This window comes from Melozone crissalis, unplaced genomic scaffold (assembly GCF_028551555.1).
Source record: "Melozone crissalis strain CALT ecotype California unplaced genomic scaffold, PUWL_Pcris_2 ptg000063l_1, whole genome shotgun sequence".
Taxonomy (NCBI): Eukaryota; Metazoa; Chordata; class Aves; order Passeriformes; family Passerellidae; genus Melozone; species Melozone crissalis.
The window spans coordinates 7,633,429-7,660,148 of NW_026535841.1; the positions used below are offsets into that span (position 1 = coordinate 7,633,429).

Below are 26,720 nucleotides of genomic sequence, written 5' to 3' on the forward strand. Positions count from 1 at the left end.
TTCCACAGTGTGGTCTGCAGACCACGATGGCCTGTCTTGGCTGGACATGCAGTGCTGGCTCTCCTCCCTGTCTCCATCTGTTACACTACATAGGAGACAGCTAAAAATATATAAGCATTCCAAAAGCACTTTTCCATATAAGCAACTGCCTCAGGAAGTTATATGATTGGAAATAGGAGCAGCTGTAATGTTCCAGACAGTCTATTAAGATGTAGCTTGCCCTAGGAAAGCAATGGCATGCTGTGCAGAATGCAAACTCCTACATGGGATACACTTTACTGCTGGATATCCAATACTTAAAATCATCACATTGTCAGTTATGTAGCATTGTAATAAAAACCCCTGAAAAATAGCAAATATACAGGGAAAGCTTCTCATCTGTCACTACAGACAAAATAAATTAGAGACAACAGAATTAACATAACTCAGGATGGTCCCAGAGAAGTCCTGAGCATTATTCAAGCACCACCTTGCAGGGGGACCCAGCTCTCTCTGCCCTGTAGTGCCTGTCACCAATGGGGAGAGCAATTCACAGAGTCTCCAAGGCTACAGGAGATGTATTTAAGTGCTGCCTAGGAACCTTTATAAATATGGACAGCTGGACTCTCTTAAGGACTTTCATATAAAGGAATTTTTTATTTCATTTGCAAATTTTAGGAGAACATACAATCACATTTACAGCAGCAGATGACGTGACTCAAAATGGCACATCACTTATGGTCTCTGTAACCTCTGTTATTAGAACCCTCTTTAAAAAAAAAAAAAAAAAGAAGAAGAAAGAAGCCTCCACTCTCCCCTAGTTTAGCACGTGAGAGCTGGCAGTAACATCCAAATCCAAAATAAGCTGTACAGCAACTTGATCCAGCAAACTGCCCCACAAGTGCTTAGGCTTAAGAATCCAAGTAAGCCTAAGAATGTGAGGCCCTGAGACAAGGCCTTGTGTTTAATTAAAGCAAAGCACACTGCTGCAGAGTTTACAAGCCATCCTAACACTCAGCATCACGAACACCAAGACCCACTCCCTCTCTCCCTCCCTCCTCAGTGCCAAGTGACAGTTCTACACACACACACACACACACACACTCCCTCTCTCTCTCTCTCTCTCTCTCTCTCTTTCCTGGGGCTCCCAATAAAAGGCCAATTTTTTATACCACAGTACTTACAGAGCAACCAATAAATAGTTGGCTCAAAGTGACACAGAACATTTTTAAAGGACTGCAGGCAAACACCCATATTAATGTTACACATGAACAAGGCCACTACAACTTCAGTATCTTTAAGTTTTCCCTCATTTTAGTCCTGATTCTGCTTTTGTACATTGGAAACCAAGTTATTCTCAATGCCAGATTGTACACTCTATGTCTGGGTCTACACATTTCAACAGAACATTTATTTAAAATCGGGTGACTAAAAAGAAGTTATATTCCCATAGAGTTTATGTTTCATCCAATTCCTTCAAGAAGTTCAATATGGAGCTGAATTTAAACAGAATGAAGAGGTGTGATGAATGATGATAACTATAGAGGAAATAATGGGGAGGGACACTGACAAAAACAAAAACTTCAAATCATTACAACAAAAAAGACGAGTTATTGCTGATATAATGAACCCACAGGTCTTCTTGCCATGCTTCACTTTTCTTTTAGATGGGCTAAGAGCAGCTCTAGCCCTGATTGCAACATGCACCACTCAACAGAATATTTCCCTTTACTAAACTTTACATTCAGAGTAGCTCATAAAATGTCATTTTTCTTCTTAACAGAGTGAGACACAATGTCCAGAGACAACCAATAAAGCACAAAAAAGCAAATGACTACTTACAACTGTGATTTGTTTGTGTTGGGTCCTGAATTTGCCATACTAAGAACACCACGTCCCGTGTGGGACAAATTGGGCTTGAATTCATCTTTGAAAGGTTTTCCCCAGTAAGATTCTCCTCCTTAAAAATAAAAAAAAAAAAAAAAAGAAGAAGAATGTTTGTTTTCATTAATTTCCCACTGTATGTTGCAACAGGCACTGGCATTAAATTCAAGGTTCCCAGCACTTGCAGTCACCATGTGTTAATACATTGTTACCTCACCCCTATCTCTAGGCCAGTATTTGAGCACGACCTTGAAATCTGGTGTTTGCAACTGGCAACATATTTCTGTGCCCTCACACTATCAGCTGCAACAGACCACACTTTATCAACAGCTTTATGTATCCTGTGCTGAAGAACAGTCAAGGATTTAATTTTTTCCTCCTGGTCCACCATAAATTTTCTCTTTTGAGACATTAAATCTCTAAAATTGGCTTCATGACAAAACACAGAGCAAAGAGTTACCAGTTTAATTGCACTCTGGATGTAGCACTGCTTCTGGAAATAAAATATCAGGGAGATGAAACACATTCATAGAATCAACTAAGAATAGGAGCTATAAGCTCAAATGCTTAATCCCAGACTAAACAATGAAGAATGACGATATATGGTGCTCCAAATTAAAAGGCAAAAATTAGATACTTGGAGTAGATAACTGGATGATATGAACACTTATGTGCAGTGAAGGTAAAAGAATGATAAAACAGCACGAACTCCAGCCCCAGCCCTCCAAAACCTGATTTCTTTTCTGTGACTGTGGACAGAGAGAGGGTCCGTGAGAGGTCTTCTCCTGACTGTCAATTTTACATTATTTATGACAGATCTGACATTTTCATTTGCACTTTCCTCCAGGATCATTCTTAATAAGAAAATGAAGGCTGAGATGAGTCACAGTTTTACAGTCAAATCCATAATCTTGTTTGACAAACCATGAAAAAATATTTCACCTTAGGACAGTATTAAAAATAAAACAAACAAAACTATCCAAACAGGCAGCAAGGCTGCAGAACTGGCTCAAGAGCCCTCCAGAGTAAATGTATCACTGGAGAAGCAGCAGGTCAGGGAGGGATCTGTAGTGCTCCACAGCCATGTAAACACATAGCACAGAAAGTAATTTGGTGATATGGCTGCACACAGAAACAGTAAATAAAAACAAGGAATGAATCAGGCTCCCACTGAAAACCTTACCCAAAAAATCATAAGAGTGCATTAAATGAGGAAAGAGTTTCAGATGATACCATGAAAACAAAGCATCTCATATGGACAGCTGCAAGTGGAACTAAGTGAGAAATTCTGGAAAAAGTTGACCCATTAAAAAACCCAATTAATCATATTCAAAAGACCTATTAATAGAGTTGAGTGTTGCCTGCTCTGCAGTCTGACAAGAGGTGACAAAAGGGACAAAGCCTGTGGGGATTTTCTGTAATCAGGAGTACAGCAGTGGTTCAGCAATCTCTGGCTATTGAATATTTTAAGATCAGCTAAATTACATCAGCTTGATCCCATATGCCAATATTTTCCAGAGGTGGGTGACAGGGATATGGTACAGTTGCAGGCAGCTCTAGAGGAGTTTGTGCTGTCTGAAGTTTTCAGAGGATATAAAACATGAGCACAGTCTGTTGAGATGGGACACAGCAGCAAGTGGCCAAACCTGTGAGCCTGCTACAGCCTTCATGTGCTTCCAGCTGATGCTGGAATTACAGCCAAGCTGCTGAAAGACAGTGGAATCAAGCCTGAAGCCTTCACTGGTCAGAAAAATAATTCAAAAGGAAAGAGAAAAATTGTGAATGACAGAGAGACTCTCGCTTTCTGGCACTGCAAACAACCAGACCCAAGAGCTTGCAGACAGGAGCAATGAGCCATGATCTTTAGGCTTTGGAATATTTATTTTTGTATGATTTCATTTCGGATCATGCACTGCAGGTCAGAATTCATCTCATATGTATGAAAGCTAAGTTTGGTTCATTCTGCCTCCCTGGAAATAAGCACTAATATTTCAGCAGATAGCTACAGCCCCTGCTCTGTCTGCCATACAGCTGTTTCCAAGGCTAATTCTGTCTGCCTGGGAGCTGCAGCAGGAGCAGGGAATGGCCTGTGCAGCATTTGCCTCAAAGGCCAGACGTCCTGTGAAGGACAGAACTGAAGAGTCTGTGGAGACCTGGCAGCACAGACTGGCAAAGGGCAGAGGAGACACTGCAAAGGCACTCTGCAGACCAGGCACAGCTTGGGGGTTTTGTTGTTGATTTGGTGTTTAAAAATAATTTAAAGGGAATACTTTTTTTCTTTTTCAAGGAAAACCCCAGAGTATTCTCCTTAAATTAAAAATAGCCTGAATGTGCTTTTCATCAAACTCCAGCTAACCTCTGGAATTGTTCCAGGCTTCAAGTATCTGCTTGAAGCAGGACTAGACAGAACAAGTCAGAAGATGGCAAGTTACATCTATACATTTTTTTAATTACTGAAACCCAGCAGGACTTTCTCTGTGAAGATTAAGTACAGACCCCTCAACAGTCTAGGGCCATGGCAGCATAGTGCCTAATGCTCAGCTGGAACAGGGATTTTACATTCTTACCTTTTACTCTCCATGTTAGAACTCAAGATAAACTTGGGAAGACCACTCAGGATCCAAACCTGCTAATAATTATGAGGTGTTTGTAAGTATCTAGCAGATTTTACTGCGTTTATTCTCAACACAGTTGGGAGGTGTGGTTGTATATTTTCTGAAAGCAGAATGGATGCAGACAGAGGAGGTGGGAGCACGGCAGTGTCTGGCTTCAGTCTTTTTATGTTACCCTTCCAGCAAATCTATGTGCCACAAAGAGAAGAGGCTCCTCCTGACACTCCCCAAATCTTCCTCAGGGTGCACACAGATCTCTGCTGGCCATGTTTGGAGCCACAATGATGCAAAGCTCTCACCCCAGTGCTGATGTACCAGCCTACAAGCAAAGCCCACGGAAAACAAGAACTGACTCTGGGTGTTGCATTCACAGCTGGCAGCACTGCCTGTCACTTCACCTCCCTCTCAGCTTATCTTCTGTCCAAGTGGAGCTGTGCGCCTACTGGACTTGTAAATGTTCCTGAGATCCTATTACAAAAGTGCTAGAAAAGAATTCTGTGGGCTTCTGTGCTAAAAATCAGTTCACATGGCAGCAGCCATGGCCCCAGCACGTACTGCCACTGGCTGGATTGGTGCTGGGAATAATTACAGCCTGCACATGGGAATGTCCTGCTTGCACAAAGATGGGAATGTATTTGGGATCAGCCACAGAAATACAGTGCCATTAAACAGCATTTTACCTGCACAGTGTCTAATGCCTTCAGAGTTTTTGTACAATTCTGTAAAATAAAAATCACATGCCTACTCGGATGCACATGATTCAAAGCTGCAGGAAGCTGGGAGACAATTCCATGCATTCTCCTTTTTAAAATAAATTTTCTTAAATTAAAGATGTGTTTAACTCATTCTCGCACAGAGATGAAATGAAACAGACCACACAGCTCTTAGAAAAGAACATTAATAATTTCTGTGGCTATCCAGAGTGGCAAGATATATTTAGCTTGTACTGAAGCATGGTTAGTTATTCAGTCTTGTATCTGCATTCTGTGCTGATAGTAAACAGGTGAACAGATTTAAACTGACATCTGAAGCAGTCACACATCAGCAACTACACAGAAAAAAAGCCACATTTTCAGATTGCCTTTTGATCTCAACCAGGTTACTCTTTGGTAGTCTTTGTTCCTACTAAAAGCATGTAAGTTTTCTTGAGGTACAATCACAGATTTTGTGCAACTTTCTTGCAAAGAGCTGAGAGATGCATCTAAAGCTTCAGAAATGTAGCATTCCAAAAGCCAGGTGTGGGCTGGGAATCATCATTCATGGCAGTTGTGATTTTAAATAAATCCTTCCTTTTTCTGGCTTAAAAATTGCTAAGCAGTGGTAAGGAAGTAGGAGGGTTCTGATTCACAAAAATGATGGCTTACTTTCTGTAATTTTCTTCTTGTCATTTGGAACAACGAGGCACATAATAACATCTGACACTTCTGTAGAGCTTTCCAAGTGAGATTCTGGAATCATTTTGCAAATATGAAAGCCTTAGCTCAGGCAGTAAGTGCTTCTCTCCTCTCAGATAAGAGGACATGGAACTCAACCCCACAAACCTGAGAGTGGATGTGCACAGGGACTGCAGATTAAAAGGAGAATATTTGAGATAAAAAGGTCTTGCTCCTGCTTTTGCTGCACTTCAATCATGCAAGAAAAGGGGCTCTAAAACTGGCACAGTTAAGGAACTTGCCATCTTAGGAAATCACATTGCATTGATCAAGTTTGTCCAGAGTCCTTTGCTATTGACATTTCAGAGGAGCTCTTCTTGCTGCCAAACAAAATGCAATTCCCATCTACCAGTAGTATTTCACCCTGGACTTTTACAGCTATAATGTGCCTCCTTTGTGCCCTCCTGGATTCATAAATCACAGGCTGATTCATGAGACCTTCCAACAGGTTGCAAGAAAGAGTAGCTGAAAAAAGCCTGTGCTGCTTTGAAAATGTGATGCTTTGCATATATTTTCCCTTTTTCATACAAAAGGGTTAGGATATTAAACCTATTTTTTCTACATGCAAATTTTCTTCTATTATTTGGAACACTGAAAATACAGAGCAGCTGCTCCACTTGCACGACCGTGAGTTAGAATTACTCACAGTGTTCAACCACTTACTTGTTATGAACAGCAGGAAAAGAGATACATCACAAATCTAAAATTCATTTTCAAATAATTAATCATTACAAAGAATGACCATGACTCAGCTTATTGCTCTGAATACTGCCTCTATGGGGGGTTATTTTGTTCGAGAAGAAATAAGCTGCTGTACCACAATAAAATTTCTCCCAGTAGTCTTATGAAACAGAAAGGTGAAGGCTCTAGGAAAATGAGTCTGGTCCTCCAAATCAGTGTCATCCTTGCAGCACTGTGTATCTGACTGCTCTGGCAGTGCAGGTCTGACAGCTGAGCTAAGGTAAAACTCTGTTCCCCACTCTTTTCTCAGGGTGGTATCTCAGCTCCCAGATGCCACAATGCTAATTTCCACCCTTCTCCATTCCAAGCTAACTGCTGAGTACCAGAATTAGCTGTCCTTCACGTGTCTGCTGGGTCACATTTGCTTTTATGACAGTCCAGAAGAGACTCAAGAAGGACATACAGGGGGGCTGAATAACAAACAACAAAGCAAGGCTCAGGGTGCTTCCAGAGAGAACAGTTCAGCTGGAGCAGCCTTGGGAGAGGATGGTCAGTGACAACCAGCCTGGCATTTACCTCTGTGAGCTGTTTCCAAAACACAAGCTGAGTTAATCCGGGTGAGCCAAAGCACAGCTACAGTCTGTGTATGTATGACAAGTCACCTTCTGGCATGTTGTACTAATTGTGCCCAAATCCACCCAGAAGATGAACAGTCCTGGACTTAGTTAGCAATGGAGTGGGTGATCATCTCAGCATCTGGGGGCTGCAACCATAAACCTGACACCCTGACACATGGCATGAATGTCAGATGACAGAAACCAAATGGTGGGAAGATATTTGAACAAGTCTGTTCAAGTTCCTGATTAACAGGAATAATTAAATAAATAGAGGAAGAATATATAGAGGCTCAATGCATGTTCCATGTATCAGTTTAGAAAAGGGGTTTTTTTTCCAAAAAAAAAAAAGAAAAAGAAAAAGGCCAAATCTCTTAGCTATAAATCATCAGTTCAAGCAGAAGGTTCTGTGTAAATGAGGAAACAAAGCATGTTCTTTTTGCTCTGAAGTATTCCTACAAAAAGCTCTAATAGAAACAGTTTATAATATTGACATTTAAAGGGTAACCTCCAAATAGTCCTCCCTATTGCCAATTGAAATATCTGGGAAGAAAGCCCTGTTCTGTTCTCATATGGTTCTCTGATATTACAGAAGTCAAGTTATTTATTCTAAAGCTCATTTAATCTTACAGACTTTTTTTAGCTTTCAAAGGTGCATCTTTTTTTTCCCCTTCTAAGAAGCAGTGAGTCAAAAAAATATTGAAATCCTTTCCAGCAGAAGACATAAATAAAGGGAATTTATCCTGCAAATAACAAACAAGCCACAGGCAAAAATGGTACAAAGTACTGAATCCCAGTGCTTTGCTCCAAAGCTTTCCTAAAGTGAATGCCTGTGATCACATGAATAATGCACAAATGAATGGACCAACATTTTTACAGCATGGGAGCCCAGGAGAGCATCAGTCCATTTGCCCTGCCAGAGCAGTGCTGCTGAGCTGAACCCTCCTCTGGCTGCCCTGCTGCCAAGGGAACATCCAGCCTCAGGTCTGGCCACCTTCTTACAGCTCCAGACACACAACTGGAATTTCTGCCTCACAGTCAAGTGCCCTGGATCTATTCAGTAGTCAGGAACAAATCCTGACAGACTACTTGCACTCTGTGAACTGTCTAAGCAGCTTCACTGAAGTATTAAACACAAAGGCATGACAGTTCAAGAGCAATCTACAGCCCACCAGCTCCCCATTTAGATTTCCTTGTGATATTATAATATTCAATAAGCAATTAGGTAAAGACATATAAAATTCAACTGTCTTAAAAATATAAAAGCCATTCAGGTGCAAAGAAGACATTTGCACCATTTGGACTCCACAATAATTGCAGCCAGTCTCTAAAAATCTGCAAGACTCATGTCTATTTGAGTGCACACTGTTCATTTCATTAGAACTTTAATAGTCCTGACAGATGTTTGCAAGACATCTCGCCTGCAATATCCTCATCTTTAATTAAGAATGACAAGGAGGAAAACAAGATGGAAAATACCAGAGGTCATTAGACTCCTTTTTTTAAGTGAAAGAATATATGTAGGAGGATTTTCATCCTATGTGCTTGTTAGCATTTCACTTCCTACTGGCAGAGGCAGTGGAGCTGAGCCTTGCCCTTCAGTGCAGCAGTGATGCCAGTCCTCTGCCTCTCTTAACTCTCCTGTCTTACAGCACTTCTGCATTTGCACAAATAGAAGCAGGGATGACACCAGCAAGTTAATTTTCATTCCACAGCAGGATCTGAACTCCACCCTGCAAGGGTGAGAGGTGTTTGAGTCAACCTATTAAATCTCTCCCGTCTCCTGACACCTCTTTAATTTCTCATTTCAAAAGATGTTCCTAATTATGTCTTTTGGGATTTGAACCAAAACTTTCCGTATAAAAAAATAAAATCACATCTGACAGTCCAAGCATAGATGGTAACAGTTCTTGTTAATGGGTTTTTGCCATCAAAACACTGAACCTTTAACTAGTCTCAAATCCTGCAATTGTTGATTATCACATACACTTCAAGAAAAGTAGGCAACTTCCAGTAACATAATTAACACAGTAAATAGAGCTAAAGTATTTAAGCAGGGGAGGAGCTGGGGATGCTGGTGACAGACACAAGTGGGCAAATAGAAGGTGCATGAGGAAAATGAGCAAATTTACAGCAGTGACCAGAGGTATTTCATGACCTATCTCCTGTGGTGGGCAATGCTGTGACACCCTTCAGCTGCTCTGCCCCCTGACCATTCCTGCTATGACTGTTCCCAGATCTTCAACCAAGGGAGAAAGAAGAGGAGGAAGAATTTGTAGCCGTGATCCCCAAAAGTAAGAAAAAGAGCAGCTTGGGCATTACAAGGCAACTAGCTGGGAGAACAGATGGTGTCTGGCCAATCACCAATTTTAAGGCAGGTCTCAAGTATATCATTAACACTGAATTTGAAAGCAACTTTGCATGAATGTGTTTCTTCCTTTATTCTTTGCCCTGGAAGACCAGCTGTAAAATCATTATAATTTTCATTTATTTATTTTCTGAAGGAAAAAGGAAGCAAAACCCACAAGAATTCTGCATGGAAGAGTGCCCAAGCTTTAGACTGAGAATATATCAGATGAAATTTTGAACAGAGTCAACATGGTCATAAAAATATATCAAGAAAACCTCTGTTTTAAAGTAAACACAATGTCCCACTTACCATCATTTAGAGAATTTTAATTTTAAATTGTCTGGAAGTAAATGTAACAACACAGCCCATGAAGTGAGAACAACTTACTTGATTCAAACTCAATCTTACCCGTTCCTGTTCCAGTCGGATCACCTCCCTGGATCTGCAGAATTAAAATTAAATCAGTGTTACATATGCATCTATGTGAAAGACATTAAATACTAACCATAAAAGCCAATGGTGCTCAATTTTCTGCCTTCTATATTGTGTCATGTTGACAAGTCAGCAACAAGGAAACCATTACTTCTTATTTGGAGCTTACTATCAGGTGGCTGTCATCCCTGACATTGCTTATCCATAAGCAGAATGACAGTTTAATAAAAATAATAGGTCTTTTATAGGTAAATAGGGAAAATAACTAATCTCAAATGGGTTAACCAGATCATCCTTTTTATTATGTGCTGAATCAGAACCTGCTTTTTAACTGATGATGCACTGCTTTTGGAACTGGAAAGGCTTTACATTTTGCTACCAACCCTCCACATGATGGGAAGGCAAGAAAAGGGGGAATATGGAATATTTTTTGTATCTGAATCTGTATCCACTCACTACCTCCAGCAGGAAAAATCCTCATGTGAAACCAATCTTTCAGTAACAAAACAGTGTACTAATTACTGTACATGCAGGATCTACAGAAATAATATTCAATGCCTTAATGCCAGTGGAGGGAGCGTGACATGATCAGTTTCAAAGTAACAGCACACAAGCACAATTGTAGTTGTGAGCTTAACTATGAACTGAGATACACAGTGTTGTCAAAAGAAAAAAAGCTTTTTGTAGGATGACAGGACAGAATGTAACATCCAGTAATGTTCCCTGTGAGATGTGCTCTGCCTTCAGGATCAGGTTGTTCATTCTTCTGAAAGGAAGTTACAGGGCAGCTACAATATCCTAAGCTGCCTGGACTGTAACTCTGTAAATAAAGATCTTTGACTACCAAAGACACAGTTCAGGAACACAAGGTGCTCTTTAACTCCTTTACAAGAAACCTGGGCACCCAGTGCTGGAGCACACTAGGAAAGGATAACCTGATAATATCCAAGTACCACAACCTGAAACAGAAATTCAGATGCTTGCTAAAGTTTCATCTGAATGGGATTTCAACAGGCCCCAGTATTACTTATCCAAATTAGCATTTCCCTCTCTCTCCTTCTGTTCATTAACGACCCACCCACATCTTTACAGCAGTAAAGAAGATAAAGAAGAAGATAACAAGAAGCCAAGGCAATGACTCTTCAAGGCTTTGTCTGGAATGGCAGCAAATGCAGTGCTGAATGCAGTGATGTTCTGAGTGACAATGTCAGTCAGAGACAATGGTCAGTAACACCCATAAATACATAAGGCATTGGTAAGGACAACCCTCATTCTGATGGTGTATTTAATACACTTCTATTGCAAGTTGTCATGTATGGAACCACCTAAACCTGAGGTAAGTTAAATATATGGGATATTCTGAGTACATCATATATTGTGCATTACACAGGAGTTTTTTAATACTCACCACAAAATTCCGAATTGATCGGTGAAAAATTGTTCCATCGTAATAGTTCTTCTTGCACAGCTTGATGAAGTTTTCACATGTTCGGGGTGTCTGAAAGACAACAGCAAGTTTTAATTAAGCACAACCTTTAAACAATCATTACAGTGGTTACAAGAATCACTTCTCACTTGTGCCTCACAAAGGAACAAACATGCAGGACTCGAAGAGGACGGAGGCTCTGTCTACAGGAAAAAGTCTGTAATAAAGCTTCTTTTAAGGTACACTGGAGAGACACACACTGTGTTAAATAAATTAAACCCAGACCTTCCAATTAGCACTAAGAAGTGCTGAACATTAGCTCAGATAACAGGAGTTCCCAGTTGACATCTAGATGGTGAACACAGGTAAGCTCAGAGACTTGCAAGTCACTGAGTTCCAGCAGTGCATCACAACCCTGCTCCAAAGAGGGTTTCTAGCACGGAAAAATGGTAATTTACCAGAGTCAGAATGAACCTGACCTCTCTGCTCCACTATTTCAAAGTGAGCACATTGAAACTAACTGGGAGAGAAGCATTTGGTCCTCTTTACCACTTGGAAGTAACAATGGGACTGACCCAAGTCACTGGAACACAGGAAAAATAAAAAAAACCCAAACTGTTTTCAAAGCTCTAAATAAAAATTAAAGATGCTAAATATATTCCCAACTTCTAATTCACTTTTACAGTGCAAATTAAAGTCATTTAGTGTATTTATGAGTCATGATATTCAAACAGTACCTTCTGAAAAACTTTACTTTCCACCTCATCATCCTTCCACTGTAATTACATGGATTCTCTTCTCTGCAATACTATAATACCTTCAGACATACAAACACAAGTACAGAAACAGCTGTTTTCTATACTTGGACAAGTTTTCCAACTCCACTGTGGATTATGTGCATAAATCTATTTCAGTTTTACAAAAGAATACATCTAACTGAGTTCTTAAAGGCCTTAAAAACATCCTTATTGCTGGATGTGGTGGCAAGTAAAGCCCAGCATGAGCTGCAGGGGCTGTAGGTGAGGACACCCAAGACCTGTCTTTGTGAAAGGCACCAATTCACTTTGCACTGCTGTGACTTCACTCCTGGTCTAGGAGCTGCTGAGGGACAGAGACTGAGCCATGCAACCTGAACTGACTTAAAAGCAAAAAAAAAAAAAAAAAAAAACCCACAAAAAAACCCCCAAACAAACAAACAAACAAACACACACCAACAAAAAACCCCAAAAATCAACAAAACAACCAACAAAAAAATCCACCAAAAAACCAAGGCCAGCCTGATTACAATAATTTAAGGATTAAATAATCTGTATCTCTTGAAAAGCCAGTCCATACAAGTATTCATCCACAACCCTACAGAGCTTCAGTTTTCTGTATTTTCTCATCTGAAACACAATCCCTCTCACTCCTCCTTATTTACACTGAAATGTCTCTTAATTTTCCAAACAAACTTTACTTGTCATTGTAAATTCTCTGTATTGATTCCTCCTTAATTACTCTACTCAGATGACAGTTGTCAGCTGGGCCACAAGTGAAAAACTTAGCAAATTCTAATCTTACACCAGCCACTATTTCAGATTTCCTACAGAATTCATGACTGAGTTAAATGGTAATGGTACCATAATGGCTTTATGGTAGAATGCCACCAAGACATGTACTTTGGTGGCATCTTGAGGGTAACTCATAAGTATATAACTATATTCCATAAAATTACACCAAGCAACAGGAGGTTCTCCTACAGTTTCAATGTTTATAGTAAATGTGATTTTTTTCCCTTCGAATTCAATGTGTATGCTATAAAATAATCTTTGTACCTAATCTTTCTAGTAAAATTCAACCCCTGAGGAATCACTTGTGAAGCAGAAGTGTCCTTTATAAGACAATATCATAACAGCATTGATCCTAGCATTTTGCTATTAGTTATTACTTGTGGCAAATGTCAGTAAGGATAAAAATAAATTTAAAATTTCTTTATGAATCAGAAATGGAATCAGCAGCTTTTAGCCCAAGGCACTTTATGTCATGAGAGCCAAGCATTCTTTGGAGAGAGAGACATAGTTAATAAGTTCTCAAGGGGGAATACAGCAACCTGTAATTAATTTTTCACAAAAAATGAAACCAGGCAAAAGCCTGAGTCCCCTAGGAATGGACACCAAATAATCTTAAATTTGCACAAAGCTGATAACCCAAACCAGATTTCCTATTTATTTTCAAAACACGATTTGTAAAATATACATCAAAAAAACTGTCTCTAGTAATGTATTTTTTATGCAGGACCTGTGCTGACCCTTCTCTCTAAATGGATTTTTAGCTATTATACCCTTTCCCAGAAATAAGCTTTGTAAATGCAACTTCAGAAATATTTAGTATACATGCAATAGTCATTTCACCGCATGGTTTTCTTTAAATAATTGCCACCAAATTGGTTCCCATGGTCACCTCATGCATCACAGAGATACATTTGGCAGGTAAACAGTTCCTTAGCAACATTACCACTACCTTTTATAGTGCTTTTTAGCAGACACAAATAAGGAGGTTTGCATTCAATCAGTAATAAACCCCAGTTTCAGTCATGCAGTAAATCTAGAATATCTGGCTCAGATTATCTGATTTATTCAAAGCAGTTAAAGTTCTTGCCAAATCTCACACTGCCAAGCATATTTCAGGGATTTTTTAAAGCAGCATCCTGTCCAAAGCAGGAGAAAAAGGCTCGAGGTTGATGGGGAAGGTGCAGATCCTCAGTAATGAAGTTGTGTCCTGCACTGACCACACAAACAAGGCCAGTCTTTGAAGTCTTTGTTCCAACTACAAAGACTGATGACTTTTAAATACACATAAACAAACCTGACTTAGTTATTTGATATAAGATCTTGTGGCAGATGTCAGACTCCCATTCCCTGAATGCAAAGCTGTCTCCTTCTTCAGGAATTTCCTGCACAGCACTTTTCTCACACCATTTCTGAAGGAGGAGGGGATGGTCAAGGCACCTGGAAATGCAGGAGGTGACCCTGGTGTCTTGTTCTCTCATCCCTGACTGTGTGCTCCAGGCTCTCTTTTTAGTTCTGGCTGGTTTTGTTTTAAACTGGCCACAACAGCAACAGCTAATTTTTCCCTCTTTATCCCTTTTACATTATGCAGGAAATGACTTAAATTATTTTATTCTACTGACTATGACTTAGACCTATATGCAAGGAAGTCTAGGGAAAAATGCAACCATGTTGACCTGATCTGAAATCCACTGACAGAAAACATGGTTTCAAATCTACTGCAATATCTTCTCAGAATGATGCAGTGACAATCCTAAAGAGGAAAATTTAAAAATTGTGAAAGGCTTTTCTGACCAAAGAGTGTGGTAGGAGAGCCTGAGAAATCCTCCTTTTCTTAGGTCAAGTTGGGACCACGTAAGTGACTGCAGTGTCTCTATGATGTCCTTCAGCTAAAGACACTTCTCTTTCCAAATGACAAATAGTAAGAAGAAAAATTTTATTTATACCAAAAATGAGTCACCTGCTCCAACTGTGCTCCCTATTTATTTTGTAGATGCCAGATAACTGTCTTTCAACTGCTGAAAATTCACACCCAAGACAAGCAGTAAAAATTTAATAAATGCTTTGAGACAGGAATCCAGAAGAGTACTTATCTCAGAAGATGCCACAAATGCTTTGCTTGGCTCACAGATATACATATTTAATGAGGCTACAGCCCAATGGTTTTCTAAGTAGGTTTAAGTCTCCATGTAGCTAACACACTTAGTAGTGTGGAAACACCAGCACCCTACCAGTTACTATGCCCAGACAAATTTCAGAGTTAATGAGAGATTGCTACAAAGAATGACCCTGCAAAAATAGCAGTGACAGGAGACTGTAAAATAATTATACTCAGAAAACACTGAAGAAAGGAATATACAATTTAGAAAACCAAAGCAAAACAGAAAAAAACCCTGAGTGCTTACTACAAAGTCCTAGGATAAATGCAGATTTTATTCGAGCCAATTTCAGTTTCCATTTTGCAAGCAAGGGTGGCTCCATGCCAGGTAAAATTCATCTCTCCTGCTGCATCCCGAGACCTGAAGGGTGGGACCAACCAAGCCAGGTCCCTATCTGATTTCCCAGTCTGCAGCTGTCCTTTCTCATTAGTCACAATGGTTCATTACATTTGTAAAAGTTACCTTAACTCAGAATCTCTACTGGGCAGCGAAGAGCCAAACAGGAGGAGATGAAAACCTGCAGCACTCCTGTTGCCAAGGTGCGGGAGATGGGAAAAGAGGGAAGAGCTCCTGAGTTGTTGCCATGACTGCAAGGAAAAAGGCTTTACTATGTGAAGAGCTAATCATTTCAAAATGCTCCATCCCTTGAGGATGTGCATGAACCTTGAAGGGAAATTTCACACTAAGCATTCAGAAGCTGTCATTCGCACATCTGTATAATTTTCTTGTGCTAATTTCACTTCCCTTTTATTTCTTTTTTTCTCTCTAAATTGGATGAACTGTAGTAGTGGCACTAAACTACAGAGCCTTGCTATATGCTCATTAACCCTATGTTTCAAAGGAAAAAATAATGAAAAGCTCACTCCTCTCAAATTAAAATTGCATTCTACAGCCTTCATCTTATCACACAAATGCCAGAACTCTGCTACTAAGAGGCATGAACTAGTGACAGAAATTTCTAAAGCTTCAAACGAAGCTTTCCATTTTTTTAACATAGATCTCCTTTAAAATGCAAGGTGGATTTTGTTTTGCTTTAATCCATTTATGTACTTTTACACAGAGCATTTTTTATCTTGTAATTGTTCATTCAGCAACTCTTCTAATGCATGAGCCCATAACAAGGTGATTTGGTAAGGTTTAAACTCAGTTTCCCCCCTACCTTTCAATCTGTAGTACTCAGCCTACCAGAAGAGAATTCAGCAATAAAAGCTTGGCTTTATTTGGGGCTTAGTCAGAGCTAAATGTAATAGTACAATTTCAGGAATCACCACCTGGTGATTCGGGTGCAAATGTCTGTTCCCTCCTCCAAGCCATGGAAAGAAATATGTAAACGTTTCAGTGTCCAATACTGTTCTGGAAGGCCATTTAAACCACCACGTTTCACTTTGCACCAATGAACTATGAGCACATTCCCTTTGTTTAACAGGAACAGGGACAAGAAAACCCAAAACTCCACAAAGCCTGGTGCAAGAGCATGGGAAGAATTTCACAGTGGGAAGCCCATGACATTTCCCACAGGAGAAACATTTACTCCAGACCTAAACACCACTCCCTGCCAGCTCCACTTTCCTGCTAACAGTTCCCCAGTGTGAGAGAGGGACTGAGCCAGTGACAGGTGATGGCGGCAAACAACAGCTGCCTGTGGTGGTTCAGTTCAAGAAAGCCACAGTTCATCTAAGGGACACAATTCTCAACTGGTTATACCACAAGCAAACGTGTTCAGGCAATTTGTGATCCGTGATCAGAAGAGCACAGTTCCAGAGAGTGAGCACTGGGAGACATGAAAGCACTGGGGCACTGTGGGGTAAAACACTCAGCCAGACTCCTACTGATAATAAAAAAGAATCAGAACAAGTTAACTATGCCTTGGGAAATAGATTGCTGACTTGATAGCAAACATTTGCCTATTTTGCTACCTCAAAGCCTCCAAGTTTGCTTAGAACAAAGAGCAGAATTAATGCAGTCTCATTATGCAGAAACTCACTGTAATTTAATCAGCTATTTAGTAAAGACTTCAGCAGATAGCTAAATCTCACTTTTAAAAGGCATTTCTTCCACAACACTGACGTTCACGATGTTACTGAAAACTTTTCTGAAGTCTAAGCAAGATGCTCAGCTTAGACAAGACGCCAGTAAAAAGATGACACACTTCAGTTTTAGTTCTCACATTCTTGCAAACACAGGGACAATCAATCAGTTTAGCTGAGCACAACTCAAATTAAACAAGGCATCTAATTCACTCATCTAATTTGTCAATGTTAACTACTAGTTCTCCAGAGGCAGAGTCAGCCACAGCTACTACTTTTCCTCCAACTTACATTTACTGCAGTGGTAGAAAAGAAAACAATCCTCTCCCCACCTCACTGCCCCCTCCAAATTTATCATCACACAAGGGTTAAGGAGCTTGTCAGAGAGCACAGTGCAGGGCTTGGTGCTGATGAGGATGGACTGTAAACAGGACAGCACAAGTGGGTACAGTCTAAATGAGGATGCAACTTTAATTGCTCAAGCAACCTCCAGCAGCTTAAAACTTGGAGTAAAACAGTTCCCACAGTGGCTCCCTGGCATTTCATCCATCTGCAGCTGCCTGCACATAAATTCCACTTTTTCAGAAGATGCAACCTGTAACAATTTCCAAACTAGACAGAGAAGCTCTGGTGGCTGTCAACCTCCCAAGGTCATCCTGCTCTCATCAGAGCAGCCAAGGTACAAACAAGAAACATGTCAGAGAAAGATGAAGAGCAGCAGCTGTGTAACTCCAGAACACCTACCTCATCCTCGGGTTTGGGATCACTCATGGCAGGCACAGCTGCCATGGGATGGCTGCACCTCATGTGTGCAAATGTCAGAAATAAGGGGCACGATCCAATAACACCAATTTCCTTCCCAGATCCACCTTGCCAGGGCAGCTGGGAAGGCAGAAAGGGTCCAAATGTGCAAAATGCCCTCCCACCAATTACTCAGTGCCAAAGGCTGCCAGGAAAACACACAGACAGCCCAGGGCAGCAGGGACAGCTTCAGGGAGAGGTGGCTCAGCATATAAAGCTGTGGGAATAAGGAGGAAGGGGGGACACTCAAAAGGATGATGTTTGTCTTCCCAAGTAAACATTATGGTGATGGAGCTCAGCTTTCCTGGGGATGGCTGAACACCTGCTTGCCCTTGGGAAGTGCTGAATTAATTCCTTATTTTGCTCTGCTCGTGTGTGCAGCTCTTGCTTTACCTGTTAAACTGCCTTTACCTCAGCCCACAAGTTTTCCCCTTTTCTGATCCTCTCCCCCACCCCAGGGGTCAGGGAGTGAGTGAGTGGCTGTGTGGGGATTAGTCACTGACTGGAGTTAAACCAGGACAGGGTGTTATGCCCCCAAAGTTAAAACTATTACAATATCAGCTTCCAATCACTCAGAACAACCTAGAAGTGACCAGTTCATCAAGATGGCTGTGCAGAGCCATCCTCCTCTCAGCCCCAAAGAGCAATAGATCTGTCTGCTATTGTACCACTTGGAGGAAAAAACACACCAAGCAGTAACAACATCCTCTCTAACAAACATATTTTAAAAACACATCCAGCTCTTCTACTGGAAAAACACAGCTTTGTTTGTTCTTAGTTTCTGTTGACAAGAACTCTCAAAGTTGAGAGTTGCAGCTCTTCCTATAATGGCCTATTTTGAAGAAAAAATAATAAATAAGCCATTACAACCATGCCAAGACCACTGTATTTCATACCTCCAATCCTATTACCAAATGAACAGATACTGGTAAAACATCAGCCAGTTATTTCCCAGACAGTACCATGTTGACAGAAAGCAAATAGAATGAAGGTTTAAATCAGAAAGAAAATGAGAGATTCAGGAAGACTGGAAAACCTCATCATGCCAGGAGGTCAAAGGATTTTTTCAGCAACTCACTTCTTTGCCAGTGGAAATGGATAAGAAGTTTACAGGCTTCTGATCTTCAGAACAGTCCCTCACACAAAAGGAGAGGTGATTTCAAAGAACAGGGGCTGGATTACACATTTATGGATCATAGGCATATTTAACAGGTCAGAGGGCCTAAAAAGATTAAAACATCAATGTTTGTAGAGTAACAGCCTCTTGGGAAAGCTATGCCAAGGCATCATCATTAAGCAGAGTTTGCCAGGCCCTAAAACCTCAAACAGCATTTGTGGAGTGTCAGATGGGGCTTTGAAATCCATCTCACATTCTTCTTTGTTTTGTCATCTTGCCCTTAAACCTTAAAGTACTAAACCTGAGAGAGAGAGGTGAATTTATAAAACCTGCCATGGCAGCTACAGATTAGTATTTGATTACAGCTCTTTGCATGTGCTGAACCACCAGATCATCATCCCAGTGACCACTTGTAGGCAGAAGACACACCCAGCAGAGAAGGGAGATAGAACATCAAACCATGTGTTCATCATTTTGACAGGGTCTTCTGGAGCATTGCATTTACATATTTATTTATGTGCATATATATATGTATTTAAAATGGCTGTTCCACCACCTACAAGGTAAAACTCCATCACTATAGTGACTAATGCAGCAGAATTCACATGGATAATATGCAGTTGTTCCCAGCAGCAACTTGATTAAAGCAACTGAAAGAACTTGAGGAGACCAGAAAAATCACAGTAAATAAAATACAAGAAATTCAGTGATATTCATTGCCTTTCATCAGTTATTTCTTTAAAATTTATGTGTTTGACATGCATGGGACTAGAACTGAAAGAATAACACTTGTTGGATGTCGTTAAATCTTCTGTACTTGCCAGAATTACTTCTGGCAAGTAGAATTTTTGTAAATTTTTATCCAATTAATGTATACAACAAATGTTTGTTATGTGCAGCTGAACTCAACTTCCTGGAAAGCATCCCTACAAATGGCCACCTGATTAGTCCCCATCAGGAGGAACATACTGTATCTGAATAGGAGGATTGGGAGAAAAACAAATGACCAAAAAATGCAGTAGGCACACTGCTTTTATCCCAAGAAAGAACAGCACCTTTGCTCGTCTGAGGCACAAATTCAAAAAGGTGGGAAAAAATCCAGCTTATCTTCCAAAGTCTTTTTATTGCCTTTTTTCAGGTCAATGATTGAAACCACACACCATCCTTCTGGAACCTGAGTGAAGTTTTCTGGTGCTCTGAACAAGTGATTTCAAACACTGAAATTATCTGGATTCTAGTCCTATTTCATGCTCTTTCTGAATCTTGTCACAAAGTAACTGATGACTTCAATCACATTGCAACACTGATTTCCTGCCCTGGATCAATACAAAACATTTCTTGATTAGGTTTTTGGTGCTAGGAAGAATTTCATCACTATCAATCTTATTGACTGGCACCTTAAAGTACCAGTATATGAAGAACCCTATATTTATTTTTAAACAAAGGTTTACACATTCACATATAGACTGAGCTACAAACAACCCATGCTGGAAAATAGATCAAAAAAAAGAGAAAGAAAGAGCTGTGAAGGGGCAGGGAGTGAGCACCCAAGGAAAGTGTTGAAGGCAATAGATACTGGGCAGATTTCAGAAGCAGTGCAGAGTGCTGACAGCAAAACTGCAAGAACATTTTGCTTAAATACAGACAAGAGGCATGAAAATCCAATTGAAGACCCAGTACACATATCATCTAAGGGAGCAAGTATGTCACTTGCTGCTCTCTATTTTAGTGAGGACATTTCACCTCAAAGTATGTATTGAAACCTAAACCACAAGGCTATTTTAAAATGTAATTTAAATGTTGCAAATCCTACCTCTGGACACAGGTATTTATCTGTCATATTTATATAGCAACTTTATCCTCAAGCTTCCTTAAACATTTCACAATCATATATTTGCACTACTGTGAAATTATGATCACTGTCAGGGTGGCTTCCATAATGGCATGCACAGGATATCCCTCAGCAATTAAAAAACCCTATGAGGTTTAATTTGAGAGAGCATTATGGTACAATCCTGTTCCCCCTTACTGCATTCAAGGACCTTACCCACACTATACACTTTGACAGGAAAACCAAATTCTGTATATAAACCAGCTCTAAATAGCTTCCAGGAATGGTCCAACCTATGTGCACTGGATAAGGCAGAAAAGCTGATAAAAACTTGGCATATGATTAATTGAGACTATTACCATGCCTATTCACAAGCATGGTGAACTGGAAGTGTTTAAAAATACTTAGATTTTTTTGATCTTTGCAGTCTCAATAGACTCATTGTAGCTGATTTGTGTATATGTTTGTGACCTATGTATGTGTTATAAGTTTGCAAGGTGTTTGCTCTGTCTGCACTGAGCTGACCTCAGTGTGATTCAGGAAAACCAAAGTTAGAAGCACAAACTCCTTATTTAGTAAAGGGAGAAAAACAAGAGCCTCCAGGAAAGCTGATTTCACAGACCTAGGATGATGACCTAAGGTGGATGTTGTGAAAACTTCCCTACAGCAGCAAGCTTTTCTTATTTATTCTAAATATCTATCTTTTTCCTCACTGCAGTGCCAAAGGTTTGCTAAATTCACACAGATTCAATCGACACAAGGAACAGATGGCTGGAGGCCAGCACTGGAGCATGTCTGCTTGTGTAAAACTGCACACACTTGCAGGGTGTACATAAAGAAGCTTTTGTGTCTGAAAGGTGGATGAATAGGAATTCATCTGGGAAAAAAGGAAACATAATGGATATCATCCAGGAAGTTTATAACGAGCAATTGAGCCTGGGTCCTCAGGACTGAGTGACACTGGTCACACATGTGGCCAAAAAGCCCACGCTGATAAGAATAGCTGCAGTCAGCCTGCTTTAGCCAGGAGCCAGTTTGAGAACATATGGCAAAACAAATGATTCAATGCAATCTGCTTGTTCTGCTTCCCCTAAATATTGCTGTACTCACATCCTCTGCTTTTTGCCTTATTACAGTGTTACTATTTCGTAGCATGAAAAACACCTGTAGGGATAACAGAGACCTACAGAGTTACTAACAGGATACACTGCTGTGGAGATTCTCATGCTGTTTGCATAGATCAGCTTGAGATGTTTACACATATCTTGCTTCTTACTCATGTGAGAGAAAGGAAGAGAAGGGAAAGCCAGAAGACTTATGCTGTTTGCTCCTTTTTCTTCCTTGCACATAAAAATGGATGCATTCTCCCAGTACATTTGGATTTCACACCAGGCACCCCAGCTCCTACCCAGCACCACTGCCTTTATGCTTTGTGAGGCTCAGAAGAAACACAAGTTTTACCATTTAAATCCCTATTCACATCCTTCAACTTTTTAAAATACCAATTTTCAGGCCTATAATATCCTGAGACAAAAATCTCAGTAAACCATCAAAGCTTTGAAAACCTTTTTCCTTTTATAGCAGTGGCTGTACAAATAAATAAGCAAACACACTACCCAAGCAGTGACGTCTGAGACATCACTGTAGCCACGACTCATTTATCTATCAGAAGTCTTGCCATGTTTATTATTTTAAGAGCCACTGATTTCCCCCAGAATCTGACTGTACAGACTATATAAAACTCCAGTCTGTTGTTTTTTAAAATCAACTTCTCTTAATGGGAAAAGGAAGGTGCTTGAAAACTTGAACTTTAAGAATTGGGACAACAGGAAGCAAAAATATATTCTAAGGTTTTCATTTAAGTTTGATCTATAAAGCTTAGGCTTTAGAAACAAATCTAACCATTTCTGGGAATCATGGGCTCAGACTGACAGACTGTTCCTGGTTTCAGTGAGGTTCTTTTCCTGGTTCTGTCAGTAAGCTGCTGTGTAACCTTGGATTATTCCCTTTTCACTGTGCTCTGCCTTCTCTTTGCTGTCTTCCTTCCTGATCATTTTTGGGTCATTAATCCTGACCCTTTGCAGTTCTAAACAGGCATCTTGGCATATTGTAAGTAGTCCACTAAAATGATGGGACTACTCACAGAGAACATTACACATACAGGGTAAATATATATAGTTAATTAATTTTTATATGTATATATATATAGATATATACACATTTCCACTGCCAGCTCCAATTCTGGTTGTTATCTACAGAAATTCATCTTATGAGGCACAGTACCATGTCACAGTGCAGCTCCAAGTTGAGGTCTCCTTTATTAGTGTGAAGTCGCACATATCCCTTCTTCTTCACATACTGGTATCTCACAACATCTTCTTCAATAGCAGCTACATCAGAGCAAAAGACAGTAATTAGCTCTCTGGAAGCTTGCTCATTGATCCTTAGAAATCATCAGTAAACAATTCATAGAACCAACTGTCTGACCTCTTCTCCTATGGCACTGGGTCCAGAGGGATCCTACTCTGCAATTCATCTATGATAACCTTGCATTAATCTCTGTGCAAAACACTTTCCATTATAGTAAACCACCAACTCTTTGAGAACCAACCAAATAATGTATATTTTAAATCCCAGAAGCATTCAGTATTACAAACTATAATTTTTAAGCAATGCCTACCAACCACAAACATTACTTTGAACCCAGATTGCTTCTTGTCAATCCTGGAAGCCAAGCAGGTAGTCATCAGTCAACCACAAAGTGCTGACATACAGAGACCTACCCAGCTCTGAAAACAACTGAGGCTGTTACTGGGGACATTACTGGTAAGTCAAACCAAAGGATCAATCTATGATGTTTCATTCCCATTTTGTCAAAATGTCCAGTTAGTCAGATATTTTCTGCACTCAGTCACCTTCAAATCACTGTAACTTACCAAGTGAAGGAACTGAATTTAGTAAGCATAGTTTTAGCAATGTGTTCAATCTTTGCCTAAGTATTTGCCATCTAAATTTTAGTGCTCAACTTTCTCAACTGGAAATACTAATGACTCAGTTATTTAATCAATATCCAAACTAAATAAATCTTATACATTTGTGTTTAGGCTGGAGAATAAAATAAAACTTTATTGTATTAAAATGTGTTTTTGTGCGAAAAGCAGTAAACTAAAAGTTACCATCACAAAATTTGCTGTTCTAACTAATACTGGGGTAGGCCAAAAAGGTGGGCAAGGTTTTGCATGGTATCTGAGGAGAGATTATATTTCATTCCTAACTTAGAAAAGGGGATTTTCAATTTATCATCCCTGGCCATAGAAAATATCTCATTAATTTTGGTTCAAAAGAAGTAACTGTCATTGAAATCTAAAGCTTGGTCATAATTGCTCCAGTATTTTCAGAACAACCTCACTGGAAAGTAAGGATATATCTGGTCAGGGAATACATTTCCATGGCATCAGCACTGACCAGTTACCAATGCATTCTTTCAGTCCTCATAAATGTGCATGTGCTAAGAAGCACACTTGGAAACTCAGAAATAAATCAATGGTTTGCAGGTAGGTAGTTCTGGTACCTGCTTCGTGGGTAGTTTCAGGCACCATTGCAGTGGAGGTGAAGGAAGCACTTACAGCTCCAGTGGAATAGTGAGCCTGTTTGCAGAGGAAAAAGCAAAAGAAAATGATATTAGATTTTAGAATTTATCTACCAAAGATACTATATAAGCATTAGAAACACACAAATGCCATCCTTCTGAAGCAGACTTTCTGCTCTAGCTCCTACTGAAGGAAACAAATCCCCAGTGCAGTGATAATTCTCCATCTGTTGCCCACATTTGCACTGATGAAACTGTAGTTAAGGCTGCTCATGCACTGAGCCAAAGGGGCTTAATGCTTCCAGTGCAGTTTAATTCATCACTCTGCAGAAATTCTATTATCACCATTTATTTGTACATCCATGGGTACAGACAGGCAAGGAGTACTGTTGCCAAGACATCTGTAGAAATCTCCAGTGCTGCTGAGAGGAAGGAAAATCCAGTGAACCACAGAGATACTGCAGGGGAGAGCAAACCAGCCCCTCCCACAGCTGGCCCTGCTGTGTGCAGAGGCACCATCCCATGGTTCCCAAGGTCTATTCTGAGCTCTGTAATTCTGCAGAAGGGAAATGTTAACGTCACACACGGATTTTGTAGTAAATTACAAAGATCTAATAAACCCAGAGACATGCTTAGCAGTTCCAGGGAAATGTCTGTAAAGAGTCCAGCCAGGTCACTGCTCATTCCCTAAGGTTTCACTGCATTCTAAGCAAGTTTGCAGCTATGTCCACCCACGTCATAAGCTGACAATCCAACTCCCCAACATGTGTAGAGCTCATCCTTATCTCTGCCCTCTTTTTTTTTCTCCTTACTTTTTAAAAAAAATTATTTGTTTTAACACTGTCCCAAAAAAGAGGCCATTTGTGATCTATTCCTTGGTCTAATCTGTCTCTAAGCCCTCTCATTAAAAGCACTGCTGTTTTCATGTAAGTGTAATCGAAGCAAATAGGCACACAAATCCCAGAATTATTAAAGCACAGAAGAATACTCTCTCTTGCCCATTTGAAAAAGCCTTTGATGTAGGAAATCTAGATGCAGATGAATTGTTTCTCTTGACAACCGTGAACATGCACCTGGAAGAACATCCTCTAAAATATTCCACTGAACCCTGCATTCCAGTGGAAAAAGAAAATGGAGGAGCAGCTGTGGATGATTTATGTATTTGTCCACACCAGAAATTATTCACTGGCACTCCCCTTAAGGTGTGCTCTCTCTGCCAATAATGCAGGAAACAATGATAAACAAACTCAAAGTGAGACATTATAACCTGGGAAAAAGTTTCTGCCAACACATACATAACCACATCATAAGGATTCTTCCTTCTCATTGTGATTCAGGTCTCAAATCTTTAGGTTCATTTGCAATGATTTAACAAATAGAAACTCACTGACACATACTATGCATGTCTAAGGAATCCTGATATGATTCTCATTTTCTCATCTATGACAAATTTCTGTGTGAGAGGAAACAGAAGGAGCAGTGTTTGTTTACACTGCAATACAGCCTCTAAGAAGAAAAACAACTATTACCATTCTTGAAGAAGTCAATCAGTACCAAACTAAAAATTAAGTCAACTTACTGCATTCAGCTTATCCACTTTCTTCTTTTCAGGAGCCTTCATAGTAGCTGCTAAAATATCATCACCTTTGAATTCCTTATAAAGCTCCAGTAAAGTCTCTCGGGTCTCTGTGTTTGTATTTTTCAAATAGTAAGATGGATCTAATTTTGCTTTTTCTTCATCTAGGTAAGAAAAGTTAAATCACTTAGAATTAAAAGAAACATTGTATTTTGTTCTCCCTCAGTTTATTACATAACTAATTACACAAAAATTTTCCAGCTATTAATGGTACTTTTTTAAAAATAAAAATGTCTAGCAATTATATATATTCCTCCAGACACAGTGACAAATAGCAATGCATAACACTATTGACAGTGTAACCCAAATTATAGCACAATAAATACCAATTTGATGTACAAGAAAAAAAAATCAAGCCAACTATCATGAAAATTTATTTGAAACCACTAGAGATCATCTAAGTCCATTTCAAGTCTTGTAAAATTTTTATAGAACAATAAAGACAAAATACAGTTGGGTACAATATAAACTTCTGTTCTTCATCTCCTCACTGAATGGCCAGGCCTGTGATATAAAAATCCCAGGATCAGGTATTTAATGTGCCAGTAGGGGAAGAAGGTTGCTGGACTGGACTGTGGAATTTGATTTAGTTAATATTTTAA

General features: G+C 39.8%; 1 protein-coding gene across 2 annotated transcripts in view; it reads right to left on the reverse strand.

Annotated features, from left to right (window-relative positions):
* Positions 1-26,720, reverse strand: part of PPIL2 (peptidylprolyl isomerase like 2) — a 68,302-nt gene that overhangs the window by 14,280 nt on the left and 27,302 nt on the right. For both annotated transcript variants that reach the window (XM_054288975.1, XM_054288974.1), the window contains exons 10-15: positions 26,062-26,222; positions 24,465-24,540; positions 23,177-23,283; positions 11,394-11,483; positions 9,962-9,995; positions 1,822-1,939 (exon numbers count right to left, since the gene is read on the reverse strand). In XM_054288975.1, coding sequence (XP_054144950.1) covers positions 1,822-1,939; positions 9,962-9,995; positions 11,394-11,483; positions 23,177-23,283; positions 24,465-24,540; positions 26,062-26,222 — 586 coding nt within the window. The remainder of the gene's footprint in view (positions 1-1,821; positions 1,940-9,961; positions 9,996-11,393; positions 11,484-23,176; positions 23,284-24,464; positions 24,541-26,061; positions 26,223-26,720) is intronic.